Genomic DNA, 18,035 nt, shown 5'->3' on the forward strand with positions numbered 1-18,035 from the left:
CATGAATGCAAGGTGTGACTCAGAATTAAGATCATACATTATGGTTTGACTACCATTTCTAACAATTTGGTCAGTTCACTGTGAAAAAAGTTATATACGTGAATCTATACTAATATTATTAATACTGGTCAGATTTGAAAAAATCTTTCAGTGTTAGATAGATAGATAGATAACTTATATTTGTTTTTATCCACTTAAAAACTTCTTATTTTAAAAGATGCCAAAGCCAAATATGTTTGTTATATGATCCTATAAACAAAAAAAAAAAAAAACGAATTATTCCAAAAAATGTCATCACCATATATATTATATAAATTACGGATCAATGTATGTATATGCGCAGTCTGTGGCAAGAAAAAGTTATATTCTTAAGCACGATGGAATTGTAAACTATTAATTTGAGGTGGAAACCAAAACTTTTCAATGCTATTGAAAATTAAAAAGTTTATTCAGTTTTGAAGATGAACCTTAGTTCTCAAAAGGTCAAATTCGAGCTTGGTAGAATGGAAACGTACACACACAGCTCGTCTTTCTTTTTGGTTTTACAATCTCCGATCCTTCGCTTTAAAATGCCCCATAAGTGTTCAATTAAGTTTAGGCAGGGGATTATGATGGCCATTCCATAACATTGATTTTGTTTTGTTTTAAGTATTTGTTAGCCGATTTTAAGGGGTGCTTCGGGTCATTATTCTGCATGAAATTTTATCCCATCACCGTTCTTCACTGTCTTCTTTGTGTATTTTGAGTTGTCTTTTGGGCTTCCACATATATTTTTCCATCGGAAGTAAACAAATTGATCTTCGTTTCATCCAACCACAAAACCTTATTCCAAAAAGAACGATGTAAGTGTTTGTTTTCAAAGGGAAGTTTTTGTATAATGTTTTGCTTGGTTAAAAAATGCCACTTTTCGTGGACTTCTACCAGTTAGACTTGTTTTCTATAATATGGTTTCTTATTGTTCTAGCTGTCACTGAACGTTTAATTAATTTTTGAGTTTTCTTAAAGAAAGAAATGGTTTCTTCTCCATTTTTATTTTCAACTTCAACAAAAAAAATATGTTCTGCTGCCTGGCTCTCTCTCGCCGCCGCAGTGTATTTTGTGTTGGGAAAATCAATTGTCCAGGAATATTTTTTGGATTTACTTTTTCCTCGCCTCAATAAAGCAAAATATATTCCGAACCGTACCGATACCCTCCAAGGAACCCAAATGCATAGTTTACGCCCGTCTAGCCCAACTCTGCCCTTAGAAAATAACCATTAAACCTGTGAAAATACATTTTGTTACGTGATACAAGTGTTGTTCTTTTTTCTATTTTCTGGTGTTGAAATTTAACTAACAAATAAAAAAGCCAAAGCGTTTGTCCGCGATACACTTGAAAAAAAAAAACACAAGTAAAAGTAAAAGAATCCTCCCCAGAAGTGGCATTTGATTTTACAAACAGCAGCCTAACCAGCGATCGTTTTTTTTTTCTTCGACTTCTAGCGCTCTTCTGCACCTTTGTGGTGTGTATTGTATTGTTGTGTAGAGAAACAGTAACAGTTTTTCTTTGATTTTCCACTTGAGGCGCACGTCTTGGACGCAACGGCGCCCGCGAGTCCAAATCGAATTGATCGAGGGCTTTCTGTTTCTGATTCTCTAGCAAGGAAGTGGTCTTTTTTGTATAGCTCCACAAATGCGGCGGCCGTAGCAGACTCGGAGAGAACAAAAAAGGTCAGCTGATTGTATAATGTAAGTTATCCTCTGAATTCGATGGAATTTCTATTTTTTCTTGTTTGTTTCTTTTCTTCTTTTTCAGTGGGAGTGAAAATGTTTTTTTTTTTTTAAAGTTGAAATGTGAACCCTAGTTTTTAATTTGAGATGAATTGGAAGCTTGATTTGCTAAAGTAATTCACACTTTCGTGATCACGATGGCGATTATTAGTTGCATAAATTTGCATATATTTTTTTCTATTAGCATTCCGATTCCGATGACCTCAAGGCGCATATCATTGGCCTCTCTAATGTTCTTTCTATGGGCTTTGATGATGACTTGATGATCATTTTTGTATTCATTTTTCTGGGAAGAGATTTGATTTGGGGTTATTTAGAAACAGTATTGATTTATTTCTAAAGTTATCGTAAATAAAATTTCCCTCGCTATTTTCCCATCGAAAAAATTTAGAAAAGCCAACATTTTTATAAAAATTCCTTTCTCAAATTTGACCCATTTAAAAAGCGGGCAAAGTCCCCAAGAATTTTTTTAATAAATTCTGGGGTATATTTTCTACACTGTTAAAATTTCCTATTTTCGAAAATGGGAACAAAATGCCAGGGATTTTGTTTGCAAATAGCCCATGAGCCATATTTCTTGGGGAATTTATATTCAACCAGTGGATATGGATATTAAGGTATTGATCTTGAAAAGCGTAAGGTGAAAAACCCTGCCCACTTTTTGAGGTGGAATACAAATTTAAAACCCAACAAAAATGTTTATGTAGAAATATCTACATATTGAAATTTTGTATCATGCTGTGTAAATCAATAACGAACATGGTTTAAGTTTTCTATGTTATATTCATGAGTAACAAATTGAACGATTTAGGCCACTAACCTTTTATCAAATTGTGGTAGTTAAAAAAAGGCGAGGTTCAAAGAGATACAAATGAATTGAGGGTGCTGATCACGTTGGTTGCATTAATTTTATTAGGTTAGCTCCTAGAAGAGGTATGATTTAATGCAAAACTTAGGACTGTTTTAAATCAATAAAAACAAATTTGACTTTCTTTTACAATAACGGTTATAAAATATATCTTGTGAAAGGCCTCTGGGTGGTCAATCCATAACGCAAGATTTGAATTGTAAATACAAGAAGTTTTTATAGAACTATCATAATTTTTTCATTATAATAAAAAGATGTATAAGAATTATGTGTTAAAAAAAATAGGCTTAATGCTGGCCACGACTTTAGGGGAATAACTTCTTTATTAAAAATATCCAAAACAAGAAATCCAATGGTGTCGAAGCAAATGATCGTGGAGACCCACTGCTAGGACGTGAAAAAATGTGGCCATTGAGATATTCATGCAAAAGACCAATTGTTTCGTTGGCGCCGATATATTAAATCACATATCGTCTATTTCAATGTGTTCAATTTTATTTTTCATTTCGTCATAACGAATCATTATCGGCAAATGCTTCGCCGGTTTAATTGGGGAAGAATTACGGGTCAGTGACGGCAAAAGCCCCTGGGCGATTCTGCTTTTATACAAATCCGAAATTTAAGCGTGTCTGATGTGGAATACCCATTTTTATAAAATTCTTAACAATATTAATAGTATTGTTTTTTTTTTTGTTTATTTTGCTTAAAGACGGTAACGACTAATCTCTTCTTCGTTGGATTATAAATATTCTTCTGAACCGTTCAATACAAGCTGTTTTGAGCGCATTTAAGTCTTAGACCCACCACATAAATGCTGGTCACTTTTTTAAATGATCTGTCTGCTTCTTCTAATCCGATTATACAAAATGTGGAATAAAAAACAGCTTAAAAAAGCATCGGTAAAGCGAGATATACCCTTCTACCACTATCAGCATAACTGAACCTCTCGATTTTTGGCATGTGAATCAGAAGTTTAGGTTTTCTGAAACCATTCTACATATTTTTCTTTCCTTCTGATCTGGCTTAAATCTTTAAAACGTATGCACTTAAAAATGTTTGAGTATAATTCCCATCTCTGGGCGTGTGCTCCAAACACTTTCTGAGGAATCTTGATTTTTCAAAGGAGAATTTTTAAAATGATTCGTGGAAATAAAATACTCGCGCTTTTCGGAATAAAATGTAATTATGTGCCGCAACAGCTCTTACAGAACTAGGCAATAGTGACTTACAACTCTGAAACATTCCTATGTGCGAGTAATGTCAGGGATGGAGAAGAACTACAGTTTCTAAAAATCTGAGAAATCACTTTTCAAGAGGCAGTAGCCTTGAAAAGCAAAAGAACTAGGTAGGACAGGCGGCCACACTATGAACTATAGAGATGTTCTTTAGCCACACTACGCGAATGTGAGATGCATTACCATTGCAATATTGGAGAATTCAAAATCCATGTAACGCACACCTCTTTTGCAACTCCGTTTGTTATCCAAACTCTTTAGAAAGACTTAAATATAGAAGTGTCACATAAATTTGAGCGTAACATGAATGCAAGGTGTGACTCAGAATTAAGATCATACATTATGGTTTGACTACCATTTCTAACAATTTGGTCAGTTCACTGTGAAAAAAGTTATATACGTGAATCTATACTAATATTATTAATACTGGTCAGATTTGAAAAAATCTTTCAGTGTTAGATAGATAGATAGATAACTTATATTTGTTTTTATCCACTTAAAAACTTCTTATTTTAAAAGATGCCAAAGCCAAATATGTTTGTTATATGATCCTATAAACAAAAAAAAAAAAACGAATTATTCCAAAAAATGTCATCACCATATATATTATATAAATTACGGATCAATGTATGTATATGCGCAGTCTGTGGCAAGAAAAAGTTATATTCTTAAGCACGATGGAATTGTAAACTATTAATTTGAGGTGGAAACCAAAACTTTTCAATGCTATTGAAAATTAAAAAGTTTATTCAGTTTTGAAGATGAACCTTAGTTCTCAAAAGGTCAAATTCGAGCTTGGTAGAATGGAAACGTACACACACAGCTCGTCTTTCTTTTTGGTTTTACAATCTCCGATCCTTCGCTTTAAAATGCCCCATAAGTGTTCAATTAAGTTTAGGCAGGGGATTATGATGGCCATTCCATAACATTGATTTTGTTTTGTTTTAAGTATTTGTTAGCCGATTTTAAGGGGTGCTTCGGGTCATTATTCTGCATGAAATTTTATCCCATCACCGTTCTTCACTGTCTTCTTTGTGTATTTTGAGTTGTCTTTTGGGCTTCCACATATATTTTTCCATCGGAAGTAAACAAATTGATCTTCGTTTCATCCAACCACAAAACCTTATTCCAAAAAGAACGATGTAAGTGTTTGTTTTCAAAGGGAAGTTTTTGTATAATGTTTTGCTTGGTTAAAAAATGCCACTTTTCGTGGACTTCTACCAGTTAGACTTGTTTTCTATAATATGGTTTCTTATTGTTCTAGCTGTCACTGAACGTTTAATTAATTTTTGAGTTTTCTTAAAGAAAGAAATGGTTTCTTCTTACATGTTTTACCAATTATGTATCAAAACGCGAAGAAGTTTATCCTCTTCTTCATCTTTTTTCTTCTTTACGCGTGAATGTAAAGTTTTAAATAATTTTTTATTCAAAAACTTAAGGTTTTTGCGATTTCAATCATCGTTTTGTCAACTTGTCTTAGTTTTTTCATCACTTCGCTTTAAAAGGGAGTATAATCTAATCCACGAATTAACTTCTAAAAAATATTGTGTTTCGAAAATGATGAAGACGCTTGTTTGTATTATTTTTTCCAACACTGTAATTTCCCCAGTTATGGCGGGAGGGACAATTTTTTAAAATATTGACTTAAAACCCAGAAAATAAATAAAATTTAAAATTTATTTAAATAAAATTTTTTTTTTTTTTTTTTTATTTAAAATTTATTTAAATAAAATTTTTTTAGTGAATAGTTTTTTAAAAAAACGTTAGACGATCAACTGATTTTTATCAAGAAAATAAAATCAAATGTTATCTTAAATAGGATTTTCTTAAAATGTTACCCATCCTTGAAAACTAGGAAAGCAAATAATGTCTCCAATTTCTGAAATGTGTTTCTGTCGAAAATAAGGGACTTTGGCTTCATTTTAAATTGAGTGAGTTTTATTGAGTTCACTTCGACTTAAAGATCTATTGCTTTAAGCTTGAGCTTCAAAGCTACAAAGGGAAATTCGCATACCAAACTTTCTCGTGAATAATATTAAAATCAGAGTTGGGAAGTAATGTTAACTTTGCGTAAAGTCAACTTTTATTCCAATTCAGCACTTACCAATTACATGTAATTAAAAATTGTCTTAATGGCAATAACATTTTAAAGTAATTGAAAAAGTATAAAGAGATTTAAATTACAACTAATTATAATTTGTTTGTAATAATTTTTTCCAAACTATGATTAAAATTAATAGTATTACAAAATTTAAGTGAATCCCGCTTTTTAAAAATCTCAACAAAAAAATGTTTAAATCCTCTCAATTTAAATCATTTTTTTTAAAATCCCATCTTCTAAAATCCCGCTTTTCAAAAATCTCAACAAAAGCATTTTTAAATCTCCTCAATTTAAATATTTTTTTTTATCCCGTCTTCTAAAATCCCGCTTGTTCATAATCCCCTAAATTTTTACAAATTATTCTTATCAAACTAAATGAAAATAGACGTTGATTAAATTAGTTTTATTATAATAAAATTTCCAAAAACTTGCACTATTAAAGAAAAAAGGTGTCTGTAAAAAGCGGGATTTCAATAGTGTAATATTTAACCCAACCCTTTTGATGAAAAATATATATTGAAATCAAAATGTAGAGGATCTGTCCCCCACCCAGTTTATCAAATCATTGTTTGTAGTTTTCGAATTCGAGATTTCGGTACAAAACTCAAAATCAGGAAATACAAAATCGCAAGTTTCTTATATTTTTGGGCGGTTGACCTTGTTGTATCAGTTGCACACCGTGCTTACTCCTGGATCTGGTATGTGTTTTATTTTCCTTGCCTTTTACATTTTCCGTTCGGGATCGACATAGAAAGGTTCTTTTCGATCTTTGTCCTACAATGTAATTTTTGTACATGTGTTTGAAAAAAATTGTTTGTGTTATTTTTATTGCTTCCGCCAGGTAGGTGCTCCTCATTCATTCGGTGTTTGTAGGTATCTACCTTTTTTTCCAAATCATTTGTTTTATTTTACTGGAGTGTCATCTGTTTTATTTCAATACAAGTATCATTCTATGCTTCAATACCAAAATGAAAATTTCAAACCATGCTTACAAATCACACCCGCACACCATTGATGCCACATAAAACTATGTAGAAAGTCTTTTGTTGTGGAGTTAATTAAACAAACAAAAGGTTGTTAACTTCACGTTGGTCGGTCGTAAGAAAAAAGTCGAACGTTTATTATTTTTGGCTTACTATACATATGCAGGAGGAAGTTTTGTTTTTAATACCTAAGCATTGAAAATTCGAACTTTGGTGGTAGTTCCCACTTTTCTTTTCACTGGAATTTTAAGTAATATTTGTCTTCATTAAAATAAACATTTTGATTGAAATATGTAGCTCTGTGTTTAGTTGGAAAAATTCAATTCAAATTGTTATTCGAGGGAAAATAAAATATTTACAATATGTACAAGTAGTATATCTATCACCTCGAACTAAATTTCTATAATGTGCTAAAAAGTGATTCATGGTTTCAGCAGGTGACTAATAAAAATAAAAGAAAGCTGACTTAATTTTATAAATATTGATTATTACAAAGTAAAAACTTGAATATTTTGTAAAATAGCCGTCTACAACCAAACTAATAATATGAAATATAATTGAAAATAAAATTTTGGAGCAAGTTTTAATATTCACCCCAATTCTAAATGGCAATTCTAGGGGAAATATTTCCCTTTTCCCTACTCTCTCATTCTAAATAAAATATTCACGGGGATTTTGTTCCCTTTTCAATTTCCCTTATTCCCGAAAATGGGAAAAAATACTCCGGGAAAAAAAGTAGCTATTCTATTACCCTGGTTACAAGAGGAGATCGAGGAATCGAATCGAATCGAATTGAGATTTCGATCCAGGTATATGGTGGCACTGAATCGAGGAATCGAATTCAAATGGAATCGAAATGACAATTGGGTTGTATTTGTGTGCGTACTGCTACGTGTATAACTTTCACATTTTATAACAATGCTCTCAACACAGACGACCGCCAAATTAAATTCAGCTTAGAACCAAAAATACTCCATTTGAATGGAGTATTTTTGCTTAGAACAAGCAAGATGGAAAAAACATATCGCACGCACACAATCAAGACCTCACACACCAATAACTCGATTCCCCGATTCAGGTTTACAAACAAATTTTCGATTCGATTCACCTCTTTCAGTGGGATCGGATCGAGTAATCCTATTTCGATCCGATCCAGGTCTATACGGCGCTAAATCCTGATTCAATTCGGATTCAATTCTCCTTGTAAACGCGGTATATATGTCGAAAAAAGGGAAAATACGAATTCATTTGGCACGAGTTTGTTCCCGACAATTAAGCTGGAGAGTTACAAAATAAAATGTAAGTTTTTCTTTTTTTTTTGCAATAATAATTGATAACATTTAAAATATGTTAAGGTCAAAAACAACAAACAAGGGTCAGCTTGAAATGCCGCTGTCATGTACTCGGAATTTTCTAATGAAGTGGGCTCATTAGAAATTTCTGAGGTTCTAAAGAAGGCACTTCACTATTTGAAAGATCTGCTTTGTAATAAATGCATATATTATGTAATGCACAGCATATATTAATAATTTTTGCTGCCTTTGTTGGGCTGTAGTGCAACTCTCTCGCACCACGAAGACATCTCCATCTATTTTTGAGCACTCCATTGGTGCGTTCAATAATGTTTCGTAAGCTTGTGTGAACCTCATTAAATTTACTTTCAGTTGACCCTGTTGCAGGTGTCCTATGAGGAGTCAAAAGCCACGGTGCCAAAGGATATCGGGCGTCGCCTAAAAAGATTACCAAGTAAATTAAGAAGGGATACGTGACATACATAGTACTAAAAATAACTTACCACCAGTAGAAGGCCAGCGCTTCTTTTCTGCGGCCGTATGCCGTTTGGCATACTTTTATCCATTCTGGACATAGTTGCTCCTCCAAAACGTTTAAGACTTCGGCAAGCACTTTGCTAAAACTAGGTTGGGCCAGTCCAACATTGTAGTTTTCCCGGGAATATTAAGAATTGGGCTGATTATGTTTTATATTTCGTATTAAGCATGGGACATAGCTTTGTTCAAGGGGCTGCCTCCGTTGGCTTCTTTTCACTTTTCATGACAAGAATTACTTTTGGAGAATTTGTCAATCCCTCACAAGAGGCAGTACGCGTGAAAGAAACTTTAGATGACATAGGCAGGGATTAAACCCAAGACCCCTTGCATGACAGTCCAACCCACTTACCATCACGCTACGGGTACTAGCTCACTAAATACCTATGATAAATATAGATTTTTTTTTAAAAAATCCGTCCTTCACAACACCTTACAAAAAAATCCAAATAATTCAAATCCCAGCTTCGAGAAAGCCAATTGATATCCGTAAGTCGGCTTATAACGCGATATCTGAAATTCGATGCGCAATAGATCGTTTGATTGCGTCCTTCATGAAATTCGATGCGTAATAGATCGTTTGGTTGCGCTATTCTGCATAAGTAAGAGGTCGTCCATATCCAATATCCTTAATTCGGGTCTTTGCATGACGCACCTTTCCCCGATACGTTGTTCCACGCTACATTTTGGAAGAAGAATATCCCAATAATACTCAAAAATTACACTTGAGAATAACTTCCAGGTTTTTCGAACCCTATGTGTCGAGATATTGTTTTTTAACGCAGAAATGAAAATGCGCTAGTTGATTTTCTGCCCAAAATGCGAAGCGATAACAGAATAATGAAGTGAACGGTCGTGTCGTTTTAGTTGCTGATTCATACCAATAATCCAAGACCTTTACTCAGAATTGTCTAGTGCGTGAAATTCTGAGCAGTCAAGTCTCTGGAACAACAGCAGTACCATTATCAAATTCTTGCATTGCAAAATATCAAAAATTCAGATACATAATGGTGTGGCCCACCAATTGCCAATAGGCTATCTATTTATATATACACAGAGTTTTCCAAAGTAAGCAAGAAATACATAAATTAATAAACTAATGTTTAGTATACAATGTTTCAAAGATGGATCGAAATTAAATCTCACAAAAATATTTAACCCAAAACGCAGGTTAAATTATAAGAAAATACTCCCACAGTTCATTTAAAAACATAAACTATATGAATCTTTTTCTAAATTAAAAACAGATGTTAAAAGTTACCACGTTGTCCCTTCATTTATGTTTATAGAAATCGATATATTTATGTATGCATAGTATGTTTTCCCAATCGACTAATTCGATTTTGATGATGTTTGAAAAGAGAAAGCAAAACAACGTTTGCTGAGTCAGCTAGTTAAAGATAAAATGGAACTTACTTCTTCGGCCTACTTGATGGCTCCGCCATCGCTACCATAACCGGTATCCGGTCCGGGTCTTGTTCAGCATGTTTCTACATCTTTCTCTTTTGTTGGAGAACAACGACGCAATCTAGTTTTGCACCCCAAGGCTCCGGGTGACCTGATCTACACCGTTCTTCTAGCGTAGGCATGGCCTTCAACTTTGACTTCTTAAGAATACAAATTTAACACCCAAATAAATATTTAATCATAAATAAAGTAATATAAATTAATTTAATTTATGCTTAGAACAGGGAATTATTTTTGAATTTAATGTTTGTTCTGCTGATTTTTTGTAATGTCTCCTAATGACAGGAAAACCGAGGAAAACACCTTGTGGTATTTTTAGATCGCTCTAAAAATAGAAGAAAATGATACATAGAACAAAAACGATCATCAATTTTTCGAGTGAATATGAAATTATGCTTTATAATGACTGAAAACTGACAATTAGAACTCCTCTCCTAAGTCAAATTCCTTTTTCGCGATTTTAAGACTTAACAAAAAAGTTTTTATAATAACGATGTCTTTAATAAAATTAAACTTATTTTTTTTTTGCATCTTACATGCATTTTTCAATAGTATTTACATTAGTTTCATACATATTTATTCGTACATTACAATTTTGTAACAGTGAATTTAATTTAATTTTACAGATTCCTTTAAAATGGACGAAATTGAAGAGGTTCAACAGCACAATATGATCTCAAACTTACCTCTCCTATTTGCCAATGGCTATCCAACTGCACTTGAAAAGATCACTGAAAGTCAATTAGAGAACTTCATACCATTTATGGTTCAATGTTCCCTTGGTCATATCAATTTACAAGGAAAAATCGACTACAGTGAACCAGAATGGTGGCCTGAAAATGTTGCCTACACGATACCATTCACAAAACCAAAAAAATTCACTGGGGTAAGATTGGTTTAGTTAAAAAAAAATGTAATATTTATTTTATAATTGTTAAATATGTATAAACAAAAATAAACTATTAAATTGATAAAAATCTAAAAATACTCCTGTCTATATTATTTTACTATAAAATCGTTATCTTAACATTTGATTTGATTTGATTTTTACTCACACAGAATTGGCTGGAAAAAATGAAAGAGATTGTCGTAATTTGTTATCAATTTCATAAAAGTGTATTTCTGTTGAGATTCTGCAACGATTTAGCTGCCTATGAACATGCTAGTTTGCGATTTATCAATAATTATAATTCAACGACGTCATTGTTCGATAGGAGGAGCAATAAGTTGTTGGTTACGTTTCGAAACGAAAATATGGTATGCATTAAAAATTCTGCATTCATAAGATGCATTGATTTATTAAACTTTTATATTCCTTATTTATTTATTTTTTTACTTTTGAATATTTTAGTCTTATGATCAGCCACAACGAATTCGAAAATGTCTGCTACAACAAAAATCAAAGCTCAATTCACAACAACAACAAATGGTTGAGCCAGCGCCCTTTGATATTTATCTCTGTGATAATTGTGATGCTGAATTATATTCGGAGGAAGCCATTGTGGTAAGTTTAATATTAATGATAAAAATACATTTTTGTCACATGTTTTCCACCTAACCAACTAAACTACCTGGCGGTTGGTTCTGGTCTACAACAACGAAGTCTTTCTCTCTTTATTGATCGAATATAATTATTTATGTCACAAATTTATTAAAGTGTGACGTGGGCAAAACTATACACAGCCAATTTTATTACACTCACTTGATAGTATATAATATGTTTGTTATTTTTGTTATTTTTTTCATTTTAAGTATTATCAACCATTTGGAGGAGTTTAGTTTTCAATTATGTTTTGTTTATCATTTGGATTTGGAGTAGGAAATGAAAATAAACAATTTTTTATCAGAAAAAGGTTCTTGACTGTAGAGCAAAATGTGTGTAGCCATAACGAAAAACATAAGCAATACACTTAAATCATTTGTTCACATAATAGACATAGAGAAGTAGTTGTCGAAAAAGTTTTATTTTTAATAAAAATATGACATAATCGCAGTTTTTTTTATGGCTTGCATAAGTTTATAAAACCTACAAAGTCCACTTTTGTTGATACGATTTGCGTCGATCTTACGTCCGGTTTTAAAATGTGTAGACGATTTCTGCTTTGAAAGTTCTTACAGCGACTAAAGATCCTTAACAAATCTCTACAAACCTAAATCAATCCACTCGGAGGACCTAAGGAGATCATGTGTTTGCATTTGGCTCTTGGAAATATCTGTTTTTTTTTGTATCTCCGTAACCCCTTTAATTCCTTAGCTCGTATAATTCATACAGTTCACACCGCAGTACTTTTGTTCGCAGGAACATACAGTAGTGGACAAGAATTTAGAACACTTGTTAAAGAAAATAAAAACCATTTAATTTTCAATTTGTTCTTTTATTATGAAATTAGTTATATTTGTTTTACATTACATATACATAGCACTATGTTTTCATAGTACTTCATCAAATATGTTTAACATCTGCAAAAAGAAAAAAAAATTGAATTTAGACACGAATGTAGCACATTCAACAGTTTTTTGATAAAATGTTACTTACAGTTATCAATTCTAAGTTTTTCTTAGTATTTGGCAGGGAACCCTTTATTTTGCAGTACAGAAGCAATTCTTGGCAAACTTTCAACCAAAGCCTCACATCGTGACTTTGGAATTGCATACCAAGCATTTTGAATCTCCTACCACAATTGAGTTAAACTGTTTTTTTTTTTTTTTGCTCAATGTGATGTTCAACATTATTTTACAAATTCTCGATCAGGTTAAGATCGGGTGATTGTACTAGCCACTTCAAAACATCGATTTTAACGTCTAAAGCACACTTCACTAACTTTGAAGTGTGTTTAGGGTCGTGCATGAAGCGCCATAATAACGGCAAATTGTCTTCTGCGTAGGGTATCATATGATCCAACAGGATATCTCTGTACACGTTCTGGTCCATTTTGGTGTCAATTTTTACAATGGGGCGAACGCCGGCCGCGCCGTGCCATGAAAAAGCAGCCCAGACCATAACATTGCCTCCGTCTTAATGGTGTACCTTGGGGTTATATCCCGTATTTTTTTGGACGCCTTACATATTTTTTCCCATTCGATCCGAACCGGCAGAATTTGAAGTCTTCGCTCCAGAACACGTTTTTCCAAAATCTAATTGGTTTGTCTAGGTGAGCTTTGGCAAACTGTAACCTAGATTTCAGATTTTTTTGATACAAGTGGTTTTCTCTGAGCAACGCACCCACGTAGATTGTTTTCATTTAATCGGCGTCTTATGGTCTCCATAGTTCGTTGAAAGTTCGCTTCGAATTGCACTGGAGGTGCCTTGGTCGATAACCTATAAATAATTCTATCGTCATTTGCAGTTGTCTTTCTGGCCGAGGGTTTTGTTTAACGTTTTCAATCACTCCAAACTTTTTGAAAAGACGAAGGGCATTATAAACCAGATTCCTGGAGTCTGTATTCATGGTATCTTTTAAAGCATCTTTTTAAAAGAAGTACGGATCAATTATTCCACCAACCCATAAGCCGCACACAAAAGTTAGTTTTTGTCCATATAACGGTGTCCAAACATACACTTCAAAATTTACATCACTCCAAATATGGCAGTTTTATTTATTGACTTTTCCCTTAAACCAAAAGTGAGGATCAAAACCATATTGATTTTGGATAAATTGGAATAGTTGTTCAGGCGTCAGTATAACCATTAGGAAATGCCAAATCAAACTAAAAATTAATTACATGACAGCTGACAAAATGGCCGCCAATTAAAAAAGTGTTGCCAAGTTAAAGTTCTATATTAAAAAAAAAACTTTTATTTCAGTGTTAAACTTAGGTTAGGGCAGGAAAGTCAATGTACTTCGACCAGTAATTTGTCCGTTGTATTATCACGTGGGTCTACTTGTCAAACAATTTTGAGATCTTTTTGAAGCGTGAAAGAAAATGCTAGTCAGAATTTGTTAGATCTCTAGGCTTCTAGATGGAGGCTTCGTCTTTGCATTATCCTACAACATAATTCTTCTCCTCTTCATCTATATATCACTTTTGTAAAAATCAGTTCCTAGTCCTGATGCATGTTTTCCTAAGCTGTGTCTACTTAACCCTATAACGGTGCTTATAAGCTACATAAATACGTTGTTTTGAACGCTTAGCAACAGGTTCTGCTTTGTTCATTGACACGTGGTGTTTAAGGTTAATCTAGGATTTGTTTTGTCTGTGCTATCCTGTCTAAGCGTGAGCTTATATTAAACTAAGGATATATCCACGCCGGATTTAAAGCAAGAATTAACTTACAATTTTGGTGAACAGGCGCGTTATATGTTTAATCCCCCAAGCTTAAAAGGTCGTTATACATGCGGACTCAACTCAAAGGCATCTTTTTGAATTAAGTGTATGTTAGTTCAATTCTGTAGCTAAGTAAGTTAATCTTGTAACTTAAAAAAAACTGTACCAAAAGATATGACAAGCAATTAGTGAGTCATTTGTTTTTCTTAGAAAATGTTTTTGTTTTTCTCTTTGTGTTGTTTTTGATTTTGATTTGAAATTCATAGAAATGGCATCATAAAAAGGATACACGACCACACAACAAAATCAGTATATATTTAGTCTTCTTGAAAAATGGTAAACGAGTTAAAACTTTAATCATTAAATTATCCTGTATTAGAATTAGATTTTTTTAAGGTTCTATTTTCAAAATACCATTCTTAAAAAAATGGAATACAATTTTTTTCTCATTTAATAATATTTTTTTTAAATTAAAAACAACAATAATAAAGCATTTGTTTTTGCTATTAAAAATTAAAAATAAATAGGGACAAATTAAATTTACTTGCTTAATAAATGAATTTATATCAATAATTTGTAAGTTTTACATTTAAAAAAAATTAAAACAAGAGTAAAAAAGAACCAACTTCTAAACTACTACCACTATGAATCAACTAAGTTTTCCTTAATTAATACTAATTTTTAAAATTGTTTGTTTTATTTTTTAGGAGCATGAGAAAACTTGTAATTTGGACGATGACGTCATTATATGTGACTCACCGGAACCAATTGAAGAAGACAATCAAATTAATTTATCATCATCAAACACGACTGAAAACAATGAACTACGTATAGGGTTTTTATTAAATTTTAATTTACAATGTCGGGAAAGTGGCCATACATCAACAACATCAACAACAACACCATCAAAAGATCCATCATCATCGTTAAATGTTGGTAGCAGTAAAAATGCAACCAAAGAAGTCGCCCCATCAACTCCAGGCGCTGCCATGGAAAAACTTAAACGTCTACCAAGACGTAATCGTGCTGTTCATTCACTATCACGGTGTCCAACAATAGCCCTATCATCGCCGGCAGGACAACTTCTCATCAAAACCTCAAAAACCCTCATGACACAAGACTACCTCATGGAACGACTGGATCGAATGGAGCGTTTCTGTTATGCACCCACCCTGGCCAAGGGGGCTAATAAGCCGAAATTTTTCGATAAAAAATACATCGCCCCCATTACGCATTGCACGTTTAAAAAACCTCCAGATTATACAATACACACGTACATGTTCCCGCGACGGCAGTTTTCCCAACGACAACGCACAGAGAATTTCATGTTCCTAAATTCGTTGCTTATCAAGCGATGTCGTCCGATCTCTGTGCGCCTGCGAAAGATCACCCATAAAGAAATGATCAAGCGGAAGCGTGCAAATTACTCGAATAAGCTGAACATCAAATTAACCCGCGACACATCTAGATCTTCGAATTGGAAGATATCCTCACCATCGGCTCAAATTATTGTCGACACAATTGACTTGTGCTCTTCTGGTGATGAAGGAGAACAACACCCGGCGAAAATAATGCGCGGGAACACACCTGACAGCAGCAGTAGTAGTAGTGGTCGATCTCATTTCAAACCACAAGTGCTATCACTGACACAACAGGTTATCAAAACGTTCCCACATCGCCTTAATTCTGAGATCACTCTCACACCTATTCCACGGGAGCCCTTGAAAGGCTATAGTCTGGTTGGCCCGTCGGTTCGACAGAGTTTGCCTGCAGTGGTTGCCGCAGCAACGTCCACAACTCACCCCATTAACAAAAGTGGCTATCCCATGCATAGATTAACGAAGAAAGAAGAAGACAAACCCCTCACACCGTCACCCTCTCCATCGCCCATCAAACGCTACGAAGGCAATATTCTCCTATCTCCAACAACACAAAACGGTGGAGGAGGTGGCGGCGTCCAAACAGGAATTATCGCCACAAAGCCCCTTCAACCGTCAGTTTTTATATTTTCCAACTACACAACAACACCTATTTCCATTAATTCCTTCCTAACACCGCCAGCGGCGCAAAATACTGGAGCAACAACAGTTGCGACGATCAATAATAATAATAACAATAATGACCTGGTAGTGAGTAGTAGCTATCAAAACGAAGAGAACCACCATGAGACCAGTTCAAGAACGAAAAATAAAAACTCCGACTGGTATCCAGCGTCAATAGCGGCAAATAATCTAACAATAAGTAGTACGTTGAATAGTAGTAGTAATAGTGTTAGTAAAGCGGTAAGCGGCGGAGGTAGTAGTAGCGGTAGTGAACGAAGCTCAAGAAGTTTACCATTATTGCCATTCGGTACAGCTAGCCGTGTTATATCGATAGACTTGACGTCATAAATTAAATTGATGTAATGATTTGCTTTAGAAGCAAAGTATACACAAACACACACAAAATATGTATGTCAATATATATTATATATAGGTTTGCTTTTGTTATGCGTGCTAAAAGGAAAGCTCCTATATAAATGGATGAGAGGAACAACCAACTTCAAGAATTATCACTTGAAATACACTAGACAATATTATATTTTTTTTTGCAGAGTTGTTATGTTGATAGCTTTATTTTCAATATGAAATGAAGGTAACCAGAATCTGAATCGAGCTTTAAAAAACTATGTTTTTTCAGAACTTAAATCATTTAACACAACAACAAATAACGGCCTTTGGTAGCTGTCTTAAAATTCTAGATAAAACTTCATCATAAATTAACTCACCACTAGTATTTATTTCATTTTAAAATGTAATTTAAATAAAAAGAGGAAGTTATGAGTCTAGAATTCATCATGAATCAAAAGGTATGCCAATGTAAATTATCAAGTGAAACCTTTTACGGGCATATAGACAATAATTTTGATTAATGCTCTAGAACACTTCCGAAAATCAGCTATTTTGTTATAACTTGAATATGTAAATTGTAAGTATTCAAGGCATGTACGTTGCTTTCTATCAAAAAAGTACCTTTCAATATTCTTAACAAAATCGTTTGTTGTGAAAAGAATTTCCCATCTTTGAATATTGGGACCATTAAAAATGAATATGGAAGTTGTTGATATTTAAAATTCAGTTTTTACGATTAATTGGCTCTCATTTTAATGAGCCTTATTTAAGTGCAAGCGTAGCGTTTCTAAATTTATTCCCTGAAGCAAGTTCCGAAGGGCCTCTATGATTTTTTTTCGAAAGTATCATTTATTTAAATAAATCATTTTCGGTATTAATGTAAACTTATTTAAAATCACAACTCATTTATATTAAGCTTCAAAATTTCTTTTAATTTGAAAGATTTTCAAATTTTGTATTAAGGTTAAAATTGTTTAAGGTTACATAAAAGATTTAGCGTTCCCATTGAATCATAATTATCGACATTGGTGCTGAAAATTAAAGTTAAGCTTTTATCAGAGCAATAAGTACATTCAATTTAAATTATTTAATTAAATCATTGTAATTACAACTATTCACTTTTGCATGC

General features: G+C 33.2%; 2 protein-coding genes across 3 annotated transcripts in view; one reads left to right on the top strand and one right to left on the bottom strand.

Annotated features, from left to right (window-relative positions):
* LOC129949726 (tetraspanin-6-like) overlaps positions 1–18,035 on the bottom strand; it is a 332,660-nt gene that overhangs the window by 94,625 nt on the left and 220,000 nt on the right. The window lies entirely within an intron of this gene.
* Positions 1,033–17,551, top strand: LOC129949712 (uncharacterized). 2 transcript variants are annotated; one of them, XM_056061338.1, is made up of 5 exons: positions 1,033–1,728; positions 10,877–11,136; positions 11,310–11,507; positions 11,602–11,754; positions 15,224–17,551. In XM_056061338.1, the coding sequence occupies exons 2-5, from the start codon at positions 10,888–10,890 to the stop codon at positions 16,904–16,906; spliced, it is 2,283 nt and encodes a 760-aa protein (XP_055917313.1). In that variant the 5' UTR covers positions 1,033–1,728; positions 10,877–10,887; the 3' UTR covers positions 16,907–17,551. The 2 variants fall into 2 exon arrangements, with proteins under 2 accessions (XP_055917313.1, XP_055917315.1); XM_056061340.1 differs by having other exon boundaries at positions 1,033–1,710.

This window comes from Eupeodes corollae, chromosome 3 (assembly GCF_945859685.1).
Source record: "Eupeodes corollae chromosome 3, idEupCoro1.1, whole genome shotgun sequence".
Lineage (NCBI taxonomy): Eukaryota > Metazoa > Arthropoda > Insecta > Diptera > Syrphidae > Eupeodes > Eupeodes corollae.

Bases quoted from the DNA above. Each gene is read 5' to 3' on its own strand.
- LOC129949712 (XM_056061338.1), top strand. From the start codon at position 10,888: ATGGACGAAATTGAAGAGGTTCAACAGCACAATATGATCTCAAACTTA. The intron at 11,137-11,309 runs GTAAGATTGGTT...TTACTCACACAG, and splicing joins AACCAAAAAAATTCACTGGG to AATTGGCTGGAAAAAATGAA. The intron at 11,508-11,601 runs GTATGCATTAAA...TGAATATTTTAG, and splicing joins CGTTTCGAAACGAAAATATG to TCTTATGATCAGCCACAACG.